This window comes from Denticeps clupeoides, chromosome 6, assembly GCF_900700375.1.
Source record: "Denticeps clupeoides chromosome 6, fDenClu1.1, whole genome shotgun sequence".
In the NCBI taxonomy this organism is placed as follows: domain Eukaryota; kingdom Metazoa; phylum Chordata; class Actinopteri; order Clupeiformes; family Denticipitidae; genus Denticeps; species Denticeps clupeoides.
This window is the reverse complement of record NC_041712.1, coordinates 1,136,777-1,159,276: the sequence shown is the minus strand read 5'-3', so window position 1 is coordinate 1,159,276 and position 22,500 is coordinate 1,136,777. Positions and strand designations below refer to the sequence as shown.

Here is a 22,500-nt window from a genome sequence, read left to right as displayed (position 1 = left end):
TTTACCCATAATTCACTGTTCTCAGACCATGTGCTTGGTCCTGTTTTGGTTCGGTACACGTTCTTACCACGTTCTTATCCAACCTTCTGCACTAGAGTTCCCGATTTGATTTGTGGGTCTCAATGCAGTTGTTTTGGTGCATACCCAAGTGCGATTACTGGGCAAAACGAAGTTGATTCGATTGAAGTACACTAAAGTGGACAGTGGAGTGACACTAGATTGTGATCTTCGCAAGTCCTCTACCTGTTGTTTTGACTTTTGAATGTTTATTTACAATTGGTTCAGCAATTTAGCAACACCATAATGATAATGATTCTTGAAAGGCACAATTTGATGTATGCAGGTGGCTAAAATGTCCACAACCCCATATGCAACAAAAATATATTTCTCAATATATTATGTGACTATATGTTTTGTGTGTATTCATATATTGTGAATTGTACACAATAATATATGTTGGCATATTTTTACAACTCACATTCACTGTTTTATTTGAATACTTGTATATTGAATCTGTTTTTTTTGCTGGTCTTATTTTGTGCTGTCCACTTCCTGCTGTGACAATGTAAATTTCCCACTTGTGGGACTAATAAAGGATCATCTCTCAATTATTGCCATTTGCATATATTGAATAAATACATTGTTAATCTATTTAATATATTATTATATATACTGAAAAATGTCCTACATTAAATGAGATTATATATAAAGAGGGGGAAGTTTCTCATATATTGAAATATATTTACCATGTATTGCCATATAAATTCTAGTATATACAGGGAGTGCAGAATTATTAGGCAAGTTGTATTTTTGAGGAATAATTTTATTATTGAACAACAGCCATGTTCTCAATGAACCCAAAAAACTCATTAATATCAAAGCTGAATGTTTTTGGAAGTAGTTTTTAGTTTGTTTTTATTTTTAGCTATTTTAGGGGGATATCTGTGTGTGCATACATTTCTGACATTCAAAAACAAAACAAAAACAAATCAGCGACCAATATAGCCACCTTTCTTTGCAAGGACACTCAAAAGCCTGCCATCCATGGATTCTGTCAGTGTTTTGATCTGTTCACCATCAACATTGCGTGCAGCAGCAACCACAGCCTCCCAGACACTGTTCAGAGAGGTGTACTGTTTTCCCTCCTTGTAAATCTCACATTTGATGATGGACCACAGGTTCTCAATAGGGTTCAGATCAGGTGAACAAGGAGGCCATGTCATTAGTTTTTCTTCTTTTATACCCTTTCTTGCCAGCCACGCTGTGGAGTACTTGGACGCGTGTGATGGAGCATTGTCCTGCATGAAAATCATGTTTTTCTTGAAGGATGCATACTTCTTCCTGTGCCACTGCTTGAAGAAGGTGTCTTCCAGAAACTGGCAGTAGGACTGGGAGTTGAGCTTGACTCCATCCTCAACCCGAAAAGGCCCCACAAGCTCATCTTTGATGATACCAGCCCAAACCAGTACTCCACCTCCACCTTGCTGGCGTCTGAGTCGGACTGGAGCTCTCTGCCCTTTACCAATCCAACCACGGGCCCATCCATCTGTCTCATCAAGACTCACTCTCATTTCATCAGTCCATAAAACCTTAGAAAAATCAGTCTTGAGATATTTCTTGGCCCAGTCTTGACGTTTCAGCTTGTGTGTCTTGTTCAGTAGTGGTCATCTTTCAGCCTGTCTTACCTTGGCCATGTCTCTGAGTATTGCACACCTTGTGCTTTTGGGCACTCCAGTGATGTTGCATCTCTGAAATATGGCCAAACTGGTGGCAAGTGGCATCTTGGCAGCTGCACGCTTGACTTTTCTCAGTTCATGGGCAGTTATTTTGCGCCTTGGTTTTTCCACACGTTTCTTGCGACCCTGTTGACTATTTTGAATGAAACGCTTGATTGTTCGATGATCACGCTTCAGAAGCTTTGCAATTTTAAGAGTGCTGCATCCCTCTGCAAGATATCTCACTATTTTTGACTTTTCTGAGCCTGTCAAGTCCTTCTTTTGACCCATTTTGCCAAAGGAAAGGAAGTTGCCTAATAATTATGCACACCTGATATAGGGTGTTGATGTCATAAGACCACACCCCTTCTCATTACAGAGATGCACATCACCTAATATGCTTAATTGGTAGTAGGCCTTCGAGCCTATACAGCTTGGAGTAAGACAACATGCATGAAGAGGATGATGTGGACAAAATACTCATTTGCCTAATAATTCTGCTCTCCCTGTAGTGAAAGTGAAAAGGTGAAAGTGAAGTGATTGACATTGTGATACACAGCACAGAACACAGTACAGACAACCAAATGTGTCCTCTGCAGCACCTTTCCTTTCTTTTTATGTCTGCAGGGTTCTCTGGTCTACCCACAGGATACAATAACAGTGATAAAGCTGTTCCTGCCTTTGAAATTAGAAATAAATATCATTCCTGAGTATAAACAGTTGATCCAAGTTTAGTCAAATCTGAGGGTCACAGAAGCAGCAGGCTGAGCTGGTCAGCCCAGACTGTAGTACAGACCCCCTCGGCATTCCTGGAAATGTACCACATTAAAATAACTGATGAAAATAAATATGCACTTTATCCTTGGCATAGTTCTAATTTGATTGACAGCGTAGTTTTTCCTCTTGAAGCTCAATGAAGCTCATTTGTCTAAAAAGCATGCATTCTTGCACACCATTCTCACTGGATGCCTCCACCCACAACTAAAGTCTAAACTAAAAACAAATAAGTAAAATACAAGTGGAAAAAATCTGACCCAGATCTGGCTCCATAGTAGGCAAGCAATTTGAATTTAATTTTCCCTTAATTCTGGTGCAATGAAAAAGACTGCAAAAGGTTGTTATCATCTTCTGGATTTTTAGGGTGCCACGGTACGTAATGAGATGGACAGCATAATCGTGAGTCGAGTGGTGAAGGGAGGAGCAGCTGAGCGCAGTGGTCTTCTCACTGAAGGAGATGAAATCATTGAGATCAATGGAGTCTCTGTCCGCAGGAAGAGCATCAGTGAAGTTCAGGACATTCTGGTGAGATGCATGTAGATATATTTGACCATGTATGCAATAGTGTTTAAAAAGCACATACACACATTTTCCTGAAGGCCTTAACAGTATTTTGAAGTAATTGAAGGTGAAAATTGGGTGGGCTTGATTCTTTATGTTTTCTTTGCAGGCAGAAATGCAGGGCACCCTCACACTGCTGCTTATTCCCAGCTCTCAGACCAAGACACACCCTGACAGGAAAAAAGTAGTAAGAGCGTCAGCCTTTAACATTCTCATACTCAGCTTCACACCAAGCTACCTACACAATAATTTTACATATTTTGTAGTGATTCAAAGAATAACAGCATTTTACATATCAAACTAGAAACAAGATTGGTCATAAAAACAGGGATGCTGAATTTTGAATAAATGTATTTCATAACAGTACATTACATTATTTACCTGTATATATTATTGGAATTACAGTGGATATGGAAAGTTCAGAGACTCCCCCCTATATTTTACACTCTTTATTATATTGCAGCCATTTGCTAAACTCATTAATTTCCTCATTAACACCCCATATTGACAGAAAAACACAGAATTGTTGACATTTTTGCAGATTTATTAACAAAGAAAAAATGTCACATGGTCCTAGGTATTCAGACCCTTAGCAGTGACACTCATATCTTTAACTGTTGATTTCTTCTGATCATCCTTGAGATGGTTCTGCACCTTCGTTTGAGTCCTGCTGTGTTATTATACTGCTTGGACTGACTGATTATACTTCATTAGGAAAGCCACACCCCTGTCTATATAAGACATTACAGCTCATAATACATGTCAGAGCAAATGATAATCGGGAGGTCAAAGGAACAGCCTGAAGAGCTCAGCGACAGAATTGTGGCAAGGCACAGAAATTCTGCTGCAATTAAGGTTCCTAAGAGCACACTGACCTCCATAATCCTTAAATAGAAGACATTTGAGGTTTCTCACCCAGTCCAAGTAGGTCCTGCAGGAATTGAGACACAAACTCGTGGGCCCTCCAGACCCTCGGGAAGTCCCACCAAGTGAACATTATTCCATCTGGAGTGACATTCCAGGTCTTCACATCTCCTGGACATGTAATCGACCTGTGCTGTAAGCGTGCTAACATTAGCTTGGAGCTCGGTTATCTTACCATCATGATCACATTTGAGATTAGCAATTGTCTCTCCTTGTGCAGCCAACCTGCTGTCAAAGACTTCCAGAGCCACCGTTATCTCGGCTCGGACAGTTTCTGAAGTAACTTCCAGCTCAGGAGAAGAGCGATGTTTACTGCTGCCTGACTTAGACGGCTCCACGGTTAGCCACTGTGCCATACACTAAAAAGTCAAAAATAGGCGAGCACCCTTGGTGCAAGAAAGAGGGTAAATCAAGTGCAGTTAAAATGTGAATATTTTATAAAAAGTCACCCTTCTGAAGATCACATTTAAATGCATGAAATAGTGGTGGTAGTAGCCTAGCGGGTAACACACTCGCCTGTGAACCAGAAGACCCAGGTTCAAATCCCACTTACTACCATCGTGTCCCTGAGCAGGACACTTAACCCTAAGTTGCTCCAGGGGGACTGTCCCTGTAAATACTGATTGTAAGTCGCTCTGGATAAGGGCGTCTGATAAATTCTGTAAATGTAAATGTAAATAGCTTTAGCCTGCAACTGCCACGTGGAGGTGCAAAAGCATTTGAACTTAATAAACAGAAAAACAAAGAGACCAGCGTGATGGCCTGAAACACAAAAGAAGAGAAAAGCTGCAAAACAGAACAACGCAGGACAAGGAGTGAGGGAGAATGCCAACATGCGTTTACATTTTAAATGCGCTTGCATTTAGGTCGCGGCCACTGCGCGTCATCCATGTTCATGTGCGCGGGAGTCGGGGAAGACAGCAAAGAACCAAAAGGCTACTGCTCTTTTCTTTAAACGTGTGAGCTAAAATATATATAAACTAATCATTATTCTGAATTCCAAACTTGCATGGACATTGGATTCATTAAATAACTAGGTTCTCATTTTCTGCATCCCATCATTTTCTACATTGTCACATGAGGACAATGTTAGCGTTCAGTCTGAGCTCACCTTGTAACAGTCGTTTATACTGGTAGTACGTCCCTATGCTGTGGGTGGAGTTATTCGTCTACCCTGGTCCTGATGCAGAGATTCTACTCCTTTCTCTGCATGCTTTACCAGAGTTTCCTACACTACAAAACAACCCAAACCTGCTACAACCTGAAGCCACAAATGGCAGAAAAACTTGCTCGCATGAAAATAAATCACAATAAATAAATAAAGTTCAATGCCGCTGCCAGAAAATCACCAAGCAATGTCATTGTAATGTTCTGCACAGCATCAGTGCAGAATTGTCCACGTGTGTCATGCCAGCGAGCTGACGGGGGAATGAAGGGCAGAGACGGGACATAATGGGAATGGGATTTTAATTACAAACACCAGGCTCGATGGCCGAAAACAGTGAAACCAAAAAGGGGAACAACATAAACTAACCCGCAGGCGTGTGGCGATAGCCAGAACGGAAAACTACACACACAGGTTACCAGGTTCACAAAAGAAGGTCAAGCCAGTCCAGCCTCCCCTCAGGAGGAGCCCCCAAAGCAAACTGCGCTGCTGGGTCGCCATCTGGTGGACATAAAGAGGGGAAGGGGGGATGACACACGGACACAAAAGACATGCACACACACACAAACAGAGACAGACAGAAAAGAGGGTCATCTGGTTCCTGGGACCTCCTCAGGGGGCACAGCCAGGAAACCCTCTCGTCGCCCGCCAGTGCTGGGTCTTCTTGCACAGGATCCTGACTGGTGCTGGCGCTGCCCGATCGAACTCCGCCCTCAGGCTCTCCAGGAAGTCCCAAATATCTATTTCGTCTGTCTCTCCCCGCTGCCAAAGTTCTGCACACCAGCCCCATGCTGACCCAGTCAGATGCCTGAGGATGGTGGTGATGCATCTGAGATGGAGGGAAGAGCAGCAAAGTACACACCACAGGATGTTAAAAAAGACTGGTATGTACCTGTTGCTCCAGAGAAGGGTCCAGGGACCATGGGTATGTTGGATTCCACGCGAGGCAGTCCCGGCAGTGCAGTTGCTGGCTGGTGACTTCCCGTCGCCTTCTTTCACCAACTTACCCCCGTGTCGCTGTCGTCCTACTCGCCGCCCTGCTCTCTCTCATGGTCCTCCCATCACCAGAATAGACGTGGGTCTCCATGGACCTCGCGTCAATCATGGACGGGCTCGATGTGCCGGAGCCATCCCGGCACCAACCGCCCAACTCACGTCATCCTCGCTCTCTTTGTTGTCCGTGTCATCCCAGTCAATCCCAGCAGAGTGCAGAGTTCCTGGCCTCTTCTGGGTTTTGTGGACCATCAAGGGATCGGACCATCAAGGGAGACAAGGAGCTGTGAACAATCAGCTAACTTCAGCATCTTAGTGTACTCTAAACTCTATCACAGCCATATATGCGGGAAGTGAGCGAGTGCGGTGAAGTGTCACACCTGTCTAAAGAGGAAGGGGTTGGGCTGTTTCCAAATAAAGCACATTTCCTGCCATCCCAGACGCCCTCCTGTCGAGCCTCCTTCCTTCACCTCCTTCCCTGCCAGCCCCCACGGAGCCAGAGTTCCCTCCCCGCCGCGCCCCCCCTCTGGTGACCCCCTGTCTCAACAGTAGTTCATTTCTAAGGACTAGGTGGTCACTTCATTGGACTCTGGAGGTGGTCTCCAGAAGCAGCAGCAGACGGTGGCATTGTACAACTGGTACAGAAATGTGTGGCTATAGTGGTAGATTTGTGCAACACTGGCCCAGTACCCTAACCAGGACAGCCTTAGTAAGGTGAAAGATCAAAAATCTGTGCAGATCAACCATGTGGGGTGATAGAACACATTTTCACCATTTTGACTGAACCCACTTCAATTTGCCTTCCAGCCTGGCACTGGAGTGGATGATGCCGTCATTCACCTCCTACATCAATCCCTCTCTCATCTGGCGACCACTTGGAGCACTGTAAGAATCATGTTCTTTGATTTCTCCAGTGCCTTCAACGCCATCCTTCCCACACTTTTGAGGGACAAGCTGGAGTACACAGGAGTGAATCATCATCTGACAACATGGATCCTGGACTACCTCAGCAACCGACCACAGTATGGGAGAACTCAGGGCTGTGTGGCGGATGGGGAGGTCTACAGTACAGGAGCCCTACAGGGAACAGTTCTGGCACTGTTCCTCTTCATATACACTGCAGACTTCACTCACAACTCCACAAACTGCTTCCTACAGAGGTTCTCTATTGACTCTGCAATAGTCAGACTCATCATGAATGCGGACAAAAAGGAGTACAGAAAACTGACCCAGGACAACTGACCCTGGTGCAGGTGGAATTACCTCCAGATCAGCAAAAGCAAGACCAAGGAGCTTGTGGTAGACTTACACAGGCACAAACATCTTGCACTGCAACCACTGAAGGTATGGACATTGAGGCTGTGGAGAGCTAAAGGTACCTTGGTGTTCATCTGAACAATAAACTGGACTGGACTCACAACTGTAATGCAGAAAAGGGCAGAGCAGGTTGTATTTGCTAAGATCCTTTATTAGTCCCACAAGTGGGAAATTTACATTGTACTGTCCTCTTGCTGTCGGGACAAGATGATAGCAGCAGAAAAAAAAGGGCACAGACACTCTGTCAACTGTATAAGATTCACTGCACAACTAAGCAAATAAACAGCCATAGAAAAGAAAAAAGTGAATGTGAGTTGTAAAAATAAAAAATGTCATTGTATACATATATTTGCGAGATTTTACTTATGTACAGAGGGTAAGGACACATATTGCTTTTAAGAGACAGTGGAGATGGTGTATTGGATGTGTGTTTTTTAGTCTATGTATGTTTGTCTAGTCAGCTGTTGTAGAGCCTGACAGCGGTTGGCAGGAAAAATCTTCTAAATCCCTCCATCCCACATCGTGGTTTTATGGATGGGATTTATTACATTGGGCATTACTTGTTTAAGGAACCTCATAGGAAGTGGATCTTAGATACAAGTAGGTAGATTGATTTGATGAGATTATTTTAATTAATTCAGGCTCCTAAGGAGGCTAAAGTGTTTTAATAGGTAGTCTGCTATAGGCAGATTATTTTCCATAGCCATAGTTTTGTCTGCAGAGCTGTTATTTGTATCCCTGATCTGTTAAAATCGTAACGAAGTTCATAAAGTTGTCACTACTATGATTGTATTGAGTGAGAGTATCAATGTTAGTTTGGCTATGGTATTAAACAGGAATCAATGATCATTTGGTTCTTGTCTATTAGGGAGGAGAGATGCATTGATGGAGTCATACTAAAAGCTTTCCTATAGTTAAGATGGATTTTCTTTCATGCACAATAACCACAATAAATTCAGTTCCATGCCGGTTGCGTTCTAATATCCGGGAGGTCAGCTTTAGTGAGCACATGTGATCATTATACCAGAGAATACGTTTGTTCTCTGTCTGTTTTTCTTTTGATGGGATCTACGCTATCTAACATAGTGTGCCGTATTCATTCTAGGCATTTAGTCACCTGTCAAGTTCAGCAGGGTCTGAGGGAGAGTTGATTAATGCTGATAAATCTGGGAGGACATTAATAAATCTCTGTTCTCTACTAGTGTATACTGTGGGTGGCGGCTCTACAATAATGCCAGACAACCAAATCACTGTGATGTGGTTGTAAATACTCTCAAATTAAAGCTAAAAGACTGCAGTTATTAATTTCAAATCCATTTTCTTGGTTTACAGAGGCAAAAAGATTATGATTAGAACATACGCTTTCCTTTTTTTATGTATTTTGTAAAAACTTACTATGCATTTGTAGAAGCTACTTCCTATATTCTAACTTATATTGCACATTATATTGTTTCTATACTAAAAGTGTCTAGTTTCTTTATTGTTCAGTTTTACTCTTTTCTAGATGCATGTGAAAGCGTATTTCAGCTATGACCCTTCAGATGATCCCTATCTTCCATGCCGTGAGCTGGGTCTGACCTTTCAAAAGGGGGACATCCTCCATGTCATCAGCCAGGATGACCCCAGCTGGTGGCAGGCCTACCGGGATGGAGATGAAAATAACCAGCCTCTTGCTGGTCTCATACCTGGTTAGCACTGTTTTGTTTGCCACCTAAATGTAGATATAGAGCCCCAACATCCTTGTAATATGTACAAAAGGCCAGACATTCTGGCCACCCACAATTTCTTCACTATTGTATTACAAGAAAACCTTTAGAAATACAAACAGTTGTAAGTGACTGATGGTTGTAAAGTATTGAAAATATTTTTTTTGCATATTGTGCATTTCTTTACAAAAAAGTGAAGGTGTATCCCAAATGAAAGTGATTACAGTAGAAGTGGGATTTAAATCTGTGTTTCCGCCTTTTCATTGTTTAGGAAAAGGTTTCCAACAGCAAAGAGAGGCCATGAGGAAAACTGTGGATGGAACATTAGACCATTCAGGTATCCCTCTTTCACGCGACTCACTTAGCAGAAGATTGTATGTCTCTTTTATGAGGAGTTACTGACAGCAGTCCTGTACCCCTCTAATAGCAAATCTCTGGTGTGCAAAGAAGAGCAAGAAACACAGGAAGAAATCCCTGTATAACCTGTCCACGAATGCTGGTGAGCACCAAAACACACTGACATGTCTTTGTTTTACATCTTTTGAGGACCTGGGGAAACAAGTATGTATAAATATATGATAATATATTTCATTTCTCTGCCGAAGCCCAATCACATCAGCACGTCCTCTGTTGTAAGACCTTAATTAAATCGGACTTATTCACAGAATCCAACAACAAAGACATTCTGACCTACGAGGAGATGGCCCTATATCACCAGCCAGCCAATCGCAAGCGCCCTATAGCCCTCCTTGGTCCCCCCAACATAGGGCAGGAAGAACTGCGAAAGAGGCTGCTGGCTGCGGAGTCTGAACGATTCGCCACTGCAGTGCCACGTATACAATATATGCAACTATAATATTTAAGCAATTTACATTTATTGGAAAATGTTCAAATATAAACATTTCCTTCATGTGGTCCAGATACAACACGGTGCCCCCGTGTCCATGAGGTGGAAGGCCGAGAGTACCACTTTGTGTCACGATTGACATTTGAGATGGACGTGTCCTCTGGAAAGTTTATTGAATGGGGCGAATTTGATAAAAACCTCTATGGCACCACAACTGACTCTGTCCGACAGGTCATCAACTCAGGGCGTATCTGTCTGCTGTGTTTGCACTCAAAGGTGAGTTGAAAAATGTTGGATCTTTGTAATGCTCTGAAATTGGCATGTGACATAATCCATCCACGGAAACATCTGCATTTGAAATATAAATTTTATTACTTTCATGGTTCAAGGCTCTGGGGTGTACATAGGAACATATCCAGACTCAAATAGTGATCTTGCTTGCAGCCTTGGAGCACTAAACATAACTGCCATGTGCGAATGGAGCTGCCATTTGTATTTGTTTGGTTTTGAAGCCCTGAGTTGAACAGTTCTGTATTTTCTTCCAGATTTATTGGATTTACTAATCTTTCACTTTTTTCAGTCTCTACAGGTGCTGTGCTACTCCAATCTTAAGCCATATATAGTCTTTGTTGCACCCCCCTCCCTTGAGCAACTGCGCACCCTACTGTCCAGAGATGGAAAAACAACCAAAGTAATGGTCTTGCAATTAATAAAGTTTCTAATGGTATTTTATGAAATAAGAACACTGCCATTAATCAAAAGTGCACAAACTAAAATCCACAAATGTAGATTGTGGTCACAAATGCAAATATTCTTAGAAAAACCTGAGGGGACAGAGCATTTGCTGTGGAAGCTCCAGACTTCGGAATCGTCTGCCTTTGACTGTTAAATGAGCACAAACTCTAGAACATTTTAAATCTTTATTAAAAACGTATTTTTATGGACTGGCTTTTGGCTTTGGTTCACCTGGAAGATTTACCTTTATTTTATTTTTCATAACTATCCTATTTACTCTTAATAAGGTCTCAAAAAAGGTTATTTCACCTTCAACTGGACTTGTTATGGATCCTTCCATTCCAGAGGGCTTTCTCAAGTCTCACTGACTGGTCTGAGTAGCGGGTTTATAAACCCTGTGGAGCCTGTGTCTTTCAAAAGACAAAGACCACTCGTTTGAAGACGATGAAGTTAGAATTTTGGACCGGGAAGCTGATTGGTTCAAACGAGGCATGAGTGAGTCCTTAGACATCTATCACTCATTTTCAATGCAGTCCTTTCAACTGTTTCCAGGCGGTTGTTCACAGTCTGGCTCAGTTGGTCTCATTAACGTACATGAAATCCAGGGGGAAGGACAACCCTCAGGTGACCACCAACTACCACCTTCAGGGCTCCACAGGGTCTATAAACCTGCTTGTCCGACCAGTCAGACAGACTTGAGAAAGCCCTCTGGAATGGAAGGATCCATAACAAGTCCAGCTGCCAGTGAAATAACCTTTTTTGAGATAACCATGACCTGGACTGAGGACCTTCACAGATATTTACTCTTAATGGTTTTTACTTTTACCCTCAACACTTATATTTTTGTTACTAGTGTTCTGTTAATACGTCTTTCCTGCATTTATATTGTGGTGGTGCTTGTGATTCACGTACAGCATTTGGGCTGTACAAACTGTTGGAAATGTGCTATATAAATACATCTGACCTTGACCACGTGTTTCACAGTCGTTTTAAATATATACCATTGTGTGTGGGCATCAAAAAAGTTTTTTTTTTTTGCATAAAACACATCAAGAATTCCTCTGTGTTGGTGACCACAGTCTACAAATGTGGATTTTGTGCATGTTTTATCAATGGCAGTGTTCTGATTCCATAGTATTTGAATCATTTAGACCCAAAAGAAGACAAGAAGGCATATTGTGATAAAATATTTCAACAAATATTTAAACGAAATTGATCAAATCTGAGTGTTTAAATTTAGGATGTTCAGACGATGATTTAACCCTTCTGCACCTCTCATTTCATCTCATTTCAGCCTGAGGACCTGAAGAACATTGTGGAGAAGGCCTTGGAGATTGAACAGAATTTCGGTCACCTGTTTCATAGTGTAATAGTGAATGCTGATGAGGAGAAGGCCTTTCAGGAGCTGCTGCACACTATAGACAGGCTGGACACAGAGCCCCAGTGGGTGCCTTCCTCTTGGCTCTGCTAAGCCTCACTGCAGATCTCAGATCAGTTTTGAGCAATTATGAGTTGTACTTAGAAATACAATACTGCCATTGTGTACATAGCATGAATACACTGCCATTAAGCACATAGCAGTAAAGGAATTGTAAATAATATTAAAAAATGAATAAAAAAAGTCAAATGAATTTCTAATTCTAATTCAAATGAATTTCTTATTATAAATCAACATGGAATATTCAATTTGACAAAAAGATCTCTGATTGAATGTATACAGTTATATATGGAGACACTTATAATTACGATAATTATACAACAAAATATAAATGAAAATTGGAACGCAAGGATGACATGCAAATTTGTGAAGCGTTCCGTATTTTTTATTGCGGCAGTGGTGGCCTAGCGGTTAAGGAAGCGGCCCCGTAATCAGAAGGTTGCCGATGGGATAAATGCAGAGGACAAATTTCACTGTGTGTTGTGCTGCTGTGTATCACATGTGACAATCACTTCACTTTACTAAAGCAAAAAGAGCATCCGGATAAACATTTCAGCTCATCTTGATTGGCTTGAGTTAAGATTGGCTTTGAGGGGCTGATCCGGTCTGTTCTCTCAGTTACTTTGTGCCCTGTTTTGAAGAAGATTCTGAGCGGGTTTGCAGTGTCTGAAACCCCTCCTGCTCAGCACTGGACAATCACGTGTGTGCCGGAAGAGGCGGTGTTCTGACAATTAAACATACTTTGTCAAAATAGCATACCTGCAAATGGATAACCCTAAGCCTAAACCTTAACTTAAAACCTAACCCTACCCACATGTACACTGACATTATATACAATTTCTTACTTTTATTTGGTGGTATGATTGAATGATAGAAAACACGACCGTGATTGGTAATGTGCATGCATCGCGCAAAGTTATGCCACTGGTTATAAACTATTGTATACCATGGTTACAGCCAGTCTAATATTTTGATAGCTTGAGAGAAATCTTAACAATATCTCTCAGATCATTCAGCTATTACCCACGATCCAAAACCATTGAGTCCTGATCGGGGGTGCAGGGCATAGACTCACCCAAGGCAGAGCAGCAGTCCTTACTCATTCCAATAAAGAACAAGAAACAGATTTCAGTTTGATTCCAGTTTATTTTCCCCTTCCCATTGGGAACATTATTAACACCATAGCACGTCCAAAACATTCATTGTCCCACACAGCCACTTAGCCTAGGGCTTCTCGCCTTAACCAGAAAACTAAAAGCAGCCAAGATAACTGTACTACATAATATCATGCAACATACAGTACTGCGTAACCAATGCTATCTACTGAACTAACCCCATTACATTAAATGACAGATACCTACTTTACAAATGAATCAAATACTAATGGAGTCCTTTTCAACATTGTGACAGGAAAACTGGGGTGCAGATATGGAAATACTGAGTTCAGTAAAGATGTTATTGAGCCATTTGTGTACATAAAACCATTTATTCACCCATTCCTCCACAACGTATCTTACCAGACAAAACACGCACAAAGAGAAAAAAACTGTTCCACAAGACATCTATGCGACCTTAGAGGCACAAAAATAAATAGGACTCCAGAACAGCAGGAAGAAGCATTGAGGGGATGAGAACGAAGCGATTAGCATATTCACACACGCTTCCCTGCATCTGGACACTTCACTCGAAGAGCAGGTCCTCATCAGCTTCCTCGGTCAGCATGTTGGTGGGTTCAGCGATCGGTCCCAACTGAGCCAGACGACGGGCCATTTCCTTTTCCGTCCTCTCCCGCAGCTGTTTCTTCTTCTCCTGGATCTTCTTTAATCTGGAGGTGACAAGGGAACGTCAGCTATGATCATATCAATAATTTCATGGAAAATCTAACTTCTAACTTCTTACTATACTGTATATCCGCCAAACCTGTCACAGAGTACTATCACATGAGTAATATTTGTGAGACTGATTCTTTCACCGATGCAACATTTTGCAAAGCTTTTATGGACACTGACTATGCTGCTCATTGACATTCAATATGTGATTTTGAGCTAAATGACAAATAAATGTTGATGTTTTCTTTACAAATCTATAATATGAATCAACACATTTGTTAAAAAATTGGTACAATTACAATTAAGTACAATTAATCAATTTACTGCATATTTTCAACCCTATTGCATAATCTTGTAAATTCACAAATCACAACACCGGCTAGTAGTTTTTCCATCGCAGTCACCTTCTCACCATTTTACTCAATAATGGCCAGCACAACGCAGAGAAACAAGTCCTATTTAGGGTGAACAGACGTCCTCTTTACCCTGGACATGTCCTCATTTTGAGACACAGAAATAGAGTCTGGCCAGGGTTTTAGAGCTGCCTAAACATTCATCAGGTCAACTTATTGGGGTAACTAACTATATAAATTGAAGCATAGACGAAATATTGCGGTATATAATTAGATTTGTTTTTGAAAGGGTAATGGGTCCATAACAAAGGCACTGCAGCAGGAACGTGTATTATAAACTTTTTACACATTTTAAAGTAGCCATGAATGTGTAATATTTATTGTGCAAATCTGCAATTATAAAAAATATAACATCTCTCCCATATAGGTCTTGACCTCAGTAAAGTTATGAGTTCTGTATTCAATAGAACTGCTGGATTTTCTCTTACTTACTCAACAAAAACAGAAAATTTAACACTTTCACAAAGTCGTGTATGTCTGTAAACGTACAAAGACTACGGTTTTTCAGTTGTGAAAGTGTTAAATAATACAGCCAGTCTTCCACTTGCTGCACGCAACTCCACCAGCAAGTCTAACCCCAAATGTAAACCTAACCCTAAGACCTTATCTACGGCCTTATCAATTGTGTGCATGATGCACATGGATTTACATACATTGTGTTGTGTTCACTTGGACCTTTTATTTTCATCCATCGCATACAGCACATTGAGCACCTTAAATCAGGCTGTATTAAAAAGTGGAGGATTTTATGTTTTTAATGAGTAACAGGAAATACAGCGAAGATCTGTGAATGTCTGTGGAATACAGGAACCACAGTTCATTTTACTCAGGTCAGACTTTCAACGTTGCACCACTCTTTTTAACTGCTCCTCTGTTTGATAGTTAACTAAACTCAATAGTACCCAATACTATAGTCCATTTTTCTAAAATAATGCATCGTGCTGCATGTAAGGTGTTCTTTTGTGCATATGATGGCTATATTTCTACAGTAGGTTGGTATAATCAAAATCTATACCATTTATGCCGCACAGTACTAGTAGAAATCTGCCTGTCAATTTTATTTTTCCCTCACTCATTTAGTGCCTTACTAGGCCTTACCAAGTGAAAAACATGAGTAAATTGATGTACATATTTACATTCTATTATTTTGTATAAATTCTGTTGTGCAATGATGAGTTTCGTGTTTAATCTGCAGAGGTGGATAAAGCTGGTAGACAATGGAGAGTCACCTGTAAAACTCCTCTCGTTCCCTCTCATCCAACTCGGTGATGATGTAGGTCAGCGTTCGCTCTATCTTTGGAATGATCACTGCAAACGATTGAGGGGGAATAAATGGATACAGGAATGAATGTTGCTTTATATAAATAATTACAACATGCCACTATTAAATTCTTAGCATCCTGGCATCATAATAATAAAAAAAATAATTATTAACTGACTGTTGGAGGCATCATATTATCAAATTATGCAGGACTTTCTCATCTGATAGTGTATTTATTGGCAAAAGAAAACAGATAATGTTTTCAAGAATAAGAAATACATGGAGGTCTACTGTAATCTGAAAAGAAAAGTAAGACTGAAGCCCCTTTGACACACCCTGTTCATGCCTGGACCATTACAGCTTTATTCCTCATCACATTTATGCAAAAAAATGAAGAGTGACCATGGTTAGCTACAACTGGCAGGTCTCTTAATAAATCATTAATAAACAACTGTTCCTAAATAGAAATTCACAGCTGGCCACACAGACAGAATGTTTTATATAATCTGCCATAATGCAATGCAAAGGTTGGTTTTCAAACCCAAGAACTCTAATCATTGCAAAACATGTTGATTGCTGCATCATGTTTTGTTGCCATGACTCCCTATACTCACGTTACTGTAACTGAGTAGTTTTTGTGAGAAATTTGTCATTTAAGTTGTTTTTAAAATAGGTCATTTAATTTTACTGAAATACATTTTTAGCCAAGAATTTTACTTCGTCACATAGGACTCAACTTTTTCTCTTATTGGACAAATCATCACCAGCTCTGCACTGACACCACTTGCAGGCTCCCCCTACCCTGGAAGGGGGTCCCTCTCTGTATCACTCCTTCCCAACGTTTCTTCCTTTCTTTATTCTCTCTCCTACAGTTCCTTGTATGTGTGTACTTTTGGCTCAAAACAGAAAACGCCTGGTTCAGACGTCTGTGGCATCAGGTGAGTGTGGACTGAACACAGAAAAGCTAAAGCAGCTTTCAGACTGTTTTTTAAAGCAGTTGTCAGGCTAAACTCCCTGTAAGACGATAACGTCGTGTTGTAGATCTCTCAACACTCAGAGAACTATCATCCCGCTTAGTGTGAGTGTTTCGAGGTGGCAGAAAGAACTAGGGCTGCAACAACGAATCGATTAAATCAATTACTGAAAGAGTTGACAACATAATCGATGCGTTTGTGTCGCGCGACGCGGAGACGTTTGATAATTTAAAAAAAAAACTTTATTTGAGCGCGGATTGAACACACTCGGTCTCTCTCGCGCACACATACTAGCTGAATTTGGCGCCTCATAGACAGCGCGGAGCAAAAATAAAAAAAACAAGCGGAGGTAGAGGACAGATACATGGCGGAGGCAGAGAAATCTGCGCGATAATATGCAAAAGCGACATGGCACGGCACGGGAGCACCACGCCAATGATCCTGCACCTGAAACGCGTGTTTGATGAGGAGGAAGGGAGTTCAGCAGCAGGGGACGTCACTACAGAATCCTACTTTTGTTCCGTTTTGAAGTGAGGAACGTAATGTCCCTGGTGCTGGTGTTTAACTCGCCGTGGAGGAGAACTAGACGGGGACTTACAGCGCCACCTACAGGTGATGAGGGGGGATGAAACAGCGTTCGGACTGTTCTCTGCGTCTCCGCGTGGACGACTCGCCTATTGTGTCCCTGAGCAAGACACTTAACCCTAAGTTGCTCCAGGGGGACTGTCCCTGTAACTACTGATAGTAAGTCGCTCGGGATAAGGACGTCTGATAAATGCTGTAAATGGAAATGTTTACCCGTCATCCAGCTTGACAAGCATGACAAGTTAGCGTTAGCGCGTTAATAACAGTAGTAAAGCAGGGGCGCTATAGTTACTTTGCATTAAAAGACTAAAGACCTGTTTTTATTCACTAGCCTTTTTTGGACCATTCATTTTTCAATCTGTTGTCATGTATAGCTACACTGCAAAAAAAGCTTTTCTTACCTAGTCATTTTGTCTCGTTTCCAGTCCAAATATCTAAAAAATCTTAAATCAAGATTAATAGACAAGAAAAATGGCATGAGAAAATTAAGTGATGCTTAAAACTTCTGTTTGAGATTATATCTCATTAAGATTAATTTTCTTACCCCATTGGCAGATAATTTTGCTTGTTTTAAACAATCACTTAATTCTGAGATGTTTTATCAGAAAACAAGACATCATTTCTTATGCTATTTCATGTGTCGAGTAAATGTATCTTGATTTAAGATTTCTTTAGAGATTTGGACTGAAATCAGGACAAAACTACTAAGTTAGAAAAGTGTGTGTGTGTCAGTGTGAGAGTTTGTGAGTGTGTGCATCTTCAGTGTAGTGTAGAGAACAAGTTCTGACAAGTTCAAACAAATCCTGTTAAATTTTCTGATTTGTATTGTTCTTTATTTTTTTATAAATTATTTATCGTTCTGGCAGCTCAGGTGGCACTTTATAAAAAAAAAAAAAAAAAAAGTATATTTGGCAGATGTAAAGCATACATGTGTATGTTTTTTGTGTTAGTCAATTTTTATTTTATTTTATTATTATAACAGCTCAAGGAGCAACATGTTTGTGCACTTTCTAAAGATTTTGGTTCTGTTTTTGAATAAAGGGTTGGGTTATCCGATTCTACGATTAATTAAAAATCGATTAATCGATTATTAAAATAATCATTAGTTGCAGCCCTAGAAAGAACCCTCGCCCGCTTTGATTCTACTGGTCACACGCATTGGACAAAATTCAAAGTTCAACAAATGACCGCGTTGCCAGAACAAGGCAGTCGGGTGCCGCACCGCGCAGCGTGAAACTCCTACACGAAGCAGCTCTGTACTCAGGCAGCCTCAGTCACTACCAGGACTACTTTTAATACTTTTAGTGTCCAGAAAAGCAAAAACATTACTTGTCATATAGGCTGTAGACCAATTGTCTTGCATCCACGAAATATTCTAAAAGGCCTACGTCATGTTGAAAAATTCAGATCTGTATTGTGCAACAATAGGGAGATGGGGACCACCACTGAATACTGACAGGTAACAAGCATTCCATCAGGCTTCTTAGAATTGATCATAATTGTCCTACCATGCTCAATGGCATTGACACGGCGGTTGGTGATCTTAATGGCTTCATCCAGTGTGACAAAGGAGGTCTGTAAAGTGTCATTTAATTTACAGCATTAACAATATAAATGAAATTATTTAAAAATGTACAAATTGAATGATGAGACATCTACCTGAAGGGAGGCCAACTCCACCAGCAGCTCAACAGCTTTGGCATAGTTCCTCTTCAGCCTGGACAGCTGCTCTCCTCCCCTGGCCAGACCGGTCAACTCGTAGCCTGGAGCAGAGACCAAGTTTACAGCTCAAACTACTCCAGAATGGTAAATAAACAGATTTCTACACATATTCAGTCACCATTACAATATGTGAGCGAAAAAAAGACAATGTATAATAATAATAATAATACGCCAATCAGAATCACGTTTATTGGCCTGGTTTGTGAGCCCACACATACAAGGAATTTGATTACAACTGATCCTGTCTCTCAAGCACAATGGTATAAACCATGACAATATACAATACACAATATAAACACAAAGATTACAGATTGCTGAGATAATACAGGCGTAATAAAGTGCAATAGTGAAAAGAAAACAGTTCAGCTCTTTATGAGGGTGGTAATTGTTCTTGTGTCTTGTGTCCTGGTCTGCAGGCTTCTGTATGTTCTGCAGGAGGGCTGTAGATCAAAAAGTCTGTGTCTGTGATTATCTTCCCTGCCGTTTCCTGGTTCTTAAGAAGAACAGGTCCTGGATGGAGGGCACGGGGCACAAATGATCTTTTCTGCCCAACAGTCTGTTGCAGTCTGTTCTTGTCCTGTTTGGTGTCTCCTCCATACCAGACTAGCATGTAGGAGCACTGGAGTAACTGCAGTGTAGAACTGGGTCAGCAGCGCCTGTGGACGACTGTACTTCAGTTGACTAAGGAAGTACATAATTTGTTGGATCTTCTTGCGGATAGAAGAGATGTTGGTCTCCCACTTCAGGTCCTGGGAGATGATGGTACCCAAGAACTTGAAGGTCTCCACAGAAGACAGTGGGCTGTCTGATATAGTAAGGGGGAGACATCTCTTGACGTCTCCACTGTCTTGAGCTTGTTCATCTGCAGATTGGGCTTACTGCTGAGTACTGTCCGCTCAATTTCCTGTCTGTATGCAGATTCGCAAACTTCAGGAGTTAAACAGCTGAGTTCCTGGATGTGCAGTAATTGGTGTAGAGCAGTGGGGACATGTGACACACCCCAGCACAGCACCCAGTGCACACAGTGAAATGTGGTCTCTGTATTTAACCCATCCCCTAGTGGGCAGCACTAGGCCATGACTCTGGTGGGAAAGGGCAATTAAAAAATTGAAAGTTGACAATCAGGTTGTGTAATATGAACACTTAACCCTTATTTATATGGTTATGTACTTTGAATGTAGTGATAAACCTTTATTAGTCCCACAAGTGGGAAATTGCACTTGTCACGGCAGAAAGTGGACAGAAGCAGAAGGTAAAAGCATCACAAAAAATAAGATAAATATGTATCTGTATATATGTACAAATTTACAATTTAAACAGTTAACAATTTAACAGAATGTGCCAAAGTGTGTGTGTCTGTGTATGTGTGGTCAGCTGTGAGGTCTTTGTTATAGAGTCTGACAGCGGTTGGAAGAAAAGACCTTCTGAACCTCTCCTTCCCACATCGTGGGTGCAGTAGCCTGCCACTGAAGGAGCTGCTCAGTGCTGTCAGAGTTTCCTGCATGGGGTGGGAGATGTTGTCCACCATTCTCCTGTCACTCACCACCTCCACTGGGTCCAGAGGGCATCCTAGAACAGAGCTGGCTCTCCGGATCAGCCTGTTCAGCCTCTTCCTGTCCCCAGCGGAGATGCTGCTACCCCAGCAGACCACACCGTGAAAGATGGCTGATGCCACTACAGAGTCATAGAAAGTCTTTAGGAGCGGCCCCTGTACTCCAAAAGACCTGAGTGATTGGACTACTTCACTGAAAGGTGCCACTGAGTAAAAGCACCATCACCAAACACTGCTCCAGTCATAGCTGCCCACTGCTCACTAAGGGTGATGGGTTAAAAGCAGGGGACACATTTCCTTGTGTGCACCATGTGCTGTGCTGCAGTGTTTCACAATGACGATCACTTCACTTTCACTTTTCTTTGGCAGCTCAGGATTCGAACTGCCAACCTTCCAAATAGGGGTCTGCTTCCTTACCCATTAGGTCACCACTGCCCCTACTGAATAAAGACACTTTATTTTTGGACGATTCTGGATTTAGTGCACTGAAATACCTGTGGAAAATGTGTTAACAATATGTAGTTCAGAAAACAGGTTTTGTTGTTCATTTGCTACTGAAAAGTTGTTACGTACTGTCCCCTCCTTCCTGGTAGTGCTCAAAGACAGGAAGAGTAACTCCTGTGGAAAAAAACACAAACAGGAAAACTCAGAACCACAGCAGGATGATAAAGATATAGCATAAATGGGTAAGCGTATAAAAATAAAACCTGCAACATTGTCCTTCTTAGCTCGGACCTTCACCTGAGCTTTATTCACATTCTGGATGACCGTGGTGCTGCAACATTAAGACACCATATCAGAAGGTCAGCTGTATCTCTGGAGATACTTGCCCAACACTGACATGGCAGGTCAAGGCAAAGCAGCTTTATTTACATTTTGTATATTTCATAGGCAATTCAAAGAGATGAAAAAGAAAGATGAACATTTTTAAAGTGAATAACACTACTGGCACCACAGACATGAGTGAACACAAATGTGTTGAACATTGATTTAAAATTGTTAAGGTTTGAGCAGATTGGGTACAAGTTTACTCCAATTAGGTTTAGCACAGTGAAAGCTTCCTTGGCATATTTCATTCCAGCCCTGCTCCCATACCCATCCAGAAGACGATCAGGCGTTTTGTACTGGAGTATCAGTGGTGTGAAGCGAATTAACGGAAATAAGCAAAAGCCCACGTGATTTCAGACATTAAGTGGATGCAAATTTAAACTGTCAAATGGGTTTCTGGGAACATTTAGTTTTTGTCTATTCTATTAGGTACTTGTACTATATTGACTGGGTTAAATAGAATTGCATTACTAGTTCTCGACTAAAACTAGACTAAAATAGTCATGGATAATTCTAACTAAAATTAGACCAAAAAGCTCAGACTTTTACTCAACTGGAACTTGACAAGACTATGAATGAATATGGACGTGACTAATAAAGACTAAAATGACAGCTTGACTCAAAGATTAGTCTAAAAGACCCAATCATTTATTTGTTTGATGGATTGACCCAACAGCTCAATGGGAATTATGGCATTAGGATTGAAAGTCAAATAAATTTGAGTATTGTGTAATAGCTATGAAAAACAATCCTGTTGCCCTTGTGAATTTGGGTCAGTGATAGTGAATAAATCCTAAAAACCAAATGCCAGGGTACCTCAACAGTTGTAATCTGGAGAGCCCTGGTGACAACCGGATCTAGGATACCTGTTCCTTACCTGAAATCTCCAGCAGCAAATTTAGCTTCTGCTAAAGAGAATGCAGCTTCCCTCATCACCTCCCCCATCAGAGTCTTGGTCTGGAAAAGAAAAAAATGAGCTGATTTTGCAGAGTGACTAGAACATGTCCAGAGACAGACACCCTGGAACAGGGTTAAGTGTGTTACTCAGGGACGTTGCTGGTCACCTCAATAATCTTTCTAAGAATCTGGCGGAAGCGCATTGAGAGCGCATCTGCCTTCTTCTTCAACAGGTTCCTCCCAGTCTGTGCACCTTTCAGT

The 22,500-nt window shown here is 41.3% G+C and overlaps 2 protein-coding genes across 5 annotated transcripts in view; one reads left to right on the top strand and one right to left on the bottom strand.

The window, feature by feature from the left end:
* Positions 1–13,304, top strand: part of LOC114792011 (MAGUK p55 subfamily member 5-A-like) — a 38,361-nt gene extending 25,057 nt beyond the window's left edge. For all 4 annotated transcript variants that reach the window (XM_028982729.1, XM_028982730.1, XM_028982728.1 and 1 more), the window contains 9 exons: positions 2,856–3,017; positions 3,163–3,240; positions 8,957–9,140; positions 9,430–9,495; positions 9,586–9,657; positions 9,824–9,991; positions 10,079–10,281; positions 10,586–10,696; positions 12,035–13,304. In XM_028982729.1, the coding sequence (XP_028838562.1) occupies positions 2,856–3,017; positions 3,163–3,240; positions 8,957–9,140; positions 9,430–9,495; positions 9,586–9,657; positions 9,824–9,991; positions 10,079–10,281; positions 10,586–10,696; positions 12,035–12,211 (1,221 nt within the window). In that variant the 3' untranslated portion in view covers positions 12,212–13,304. The remainder of the gene's footprint in view (positions 1–2,855; positions 3,018–3,162; positions 3,241–8,956; positions 9,141–9,429; positions 9,496–9,585; positions 9,658–9,823; positions 9,992–10,078; positions 10,282–10,585; positions 10,697–12,034) is intronic.
* LOC114792013 (V-type proton ATPase subunit D) overlaps positions 13,305–22,500 on the bottom strand; it is a 10,243-nt gene continuing 1,047 nt past the window's right edge. Inside the window, exons 2-9 of the mRNA XM_028982732.1 lie at positions 22,407–22,500; positions 22,220–22,299; positions 21,222–21,289; positions 21,088–21,132; positions 18,900–19,003; positions 18,749–18,815; positions 15,650–15,728; positions 13,305–14,003 (exon numbers count right to left, since the gene is read on the bottom strand). The exon at positions 22,407–22,500 is cut by the window's right edge and continues 24 nt beyond it. Of these exons, the coding sequence (XP_028838565.1) occupies positions 13,859–14,003; positions 15,650–15,728; positions 18,749–18,815; positions 18,900–19,003; positions 21,088–21,132; positions 21,222–21,289; positions 22,220–22,299; positions 22,407–22,500 (682 nt within the window). The 3' untranslated portion in view covers positions 13,305–13,858. The remainder of the gene's footprint in view (positions 14,004–15,649; positions 15,729–18,748; positions 18,816–18,899; positions 19,004–21,087; positions 21,133–21,221; positions 21,290–22,219; positions 22,300–22,406) is intronic.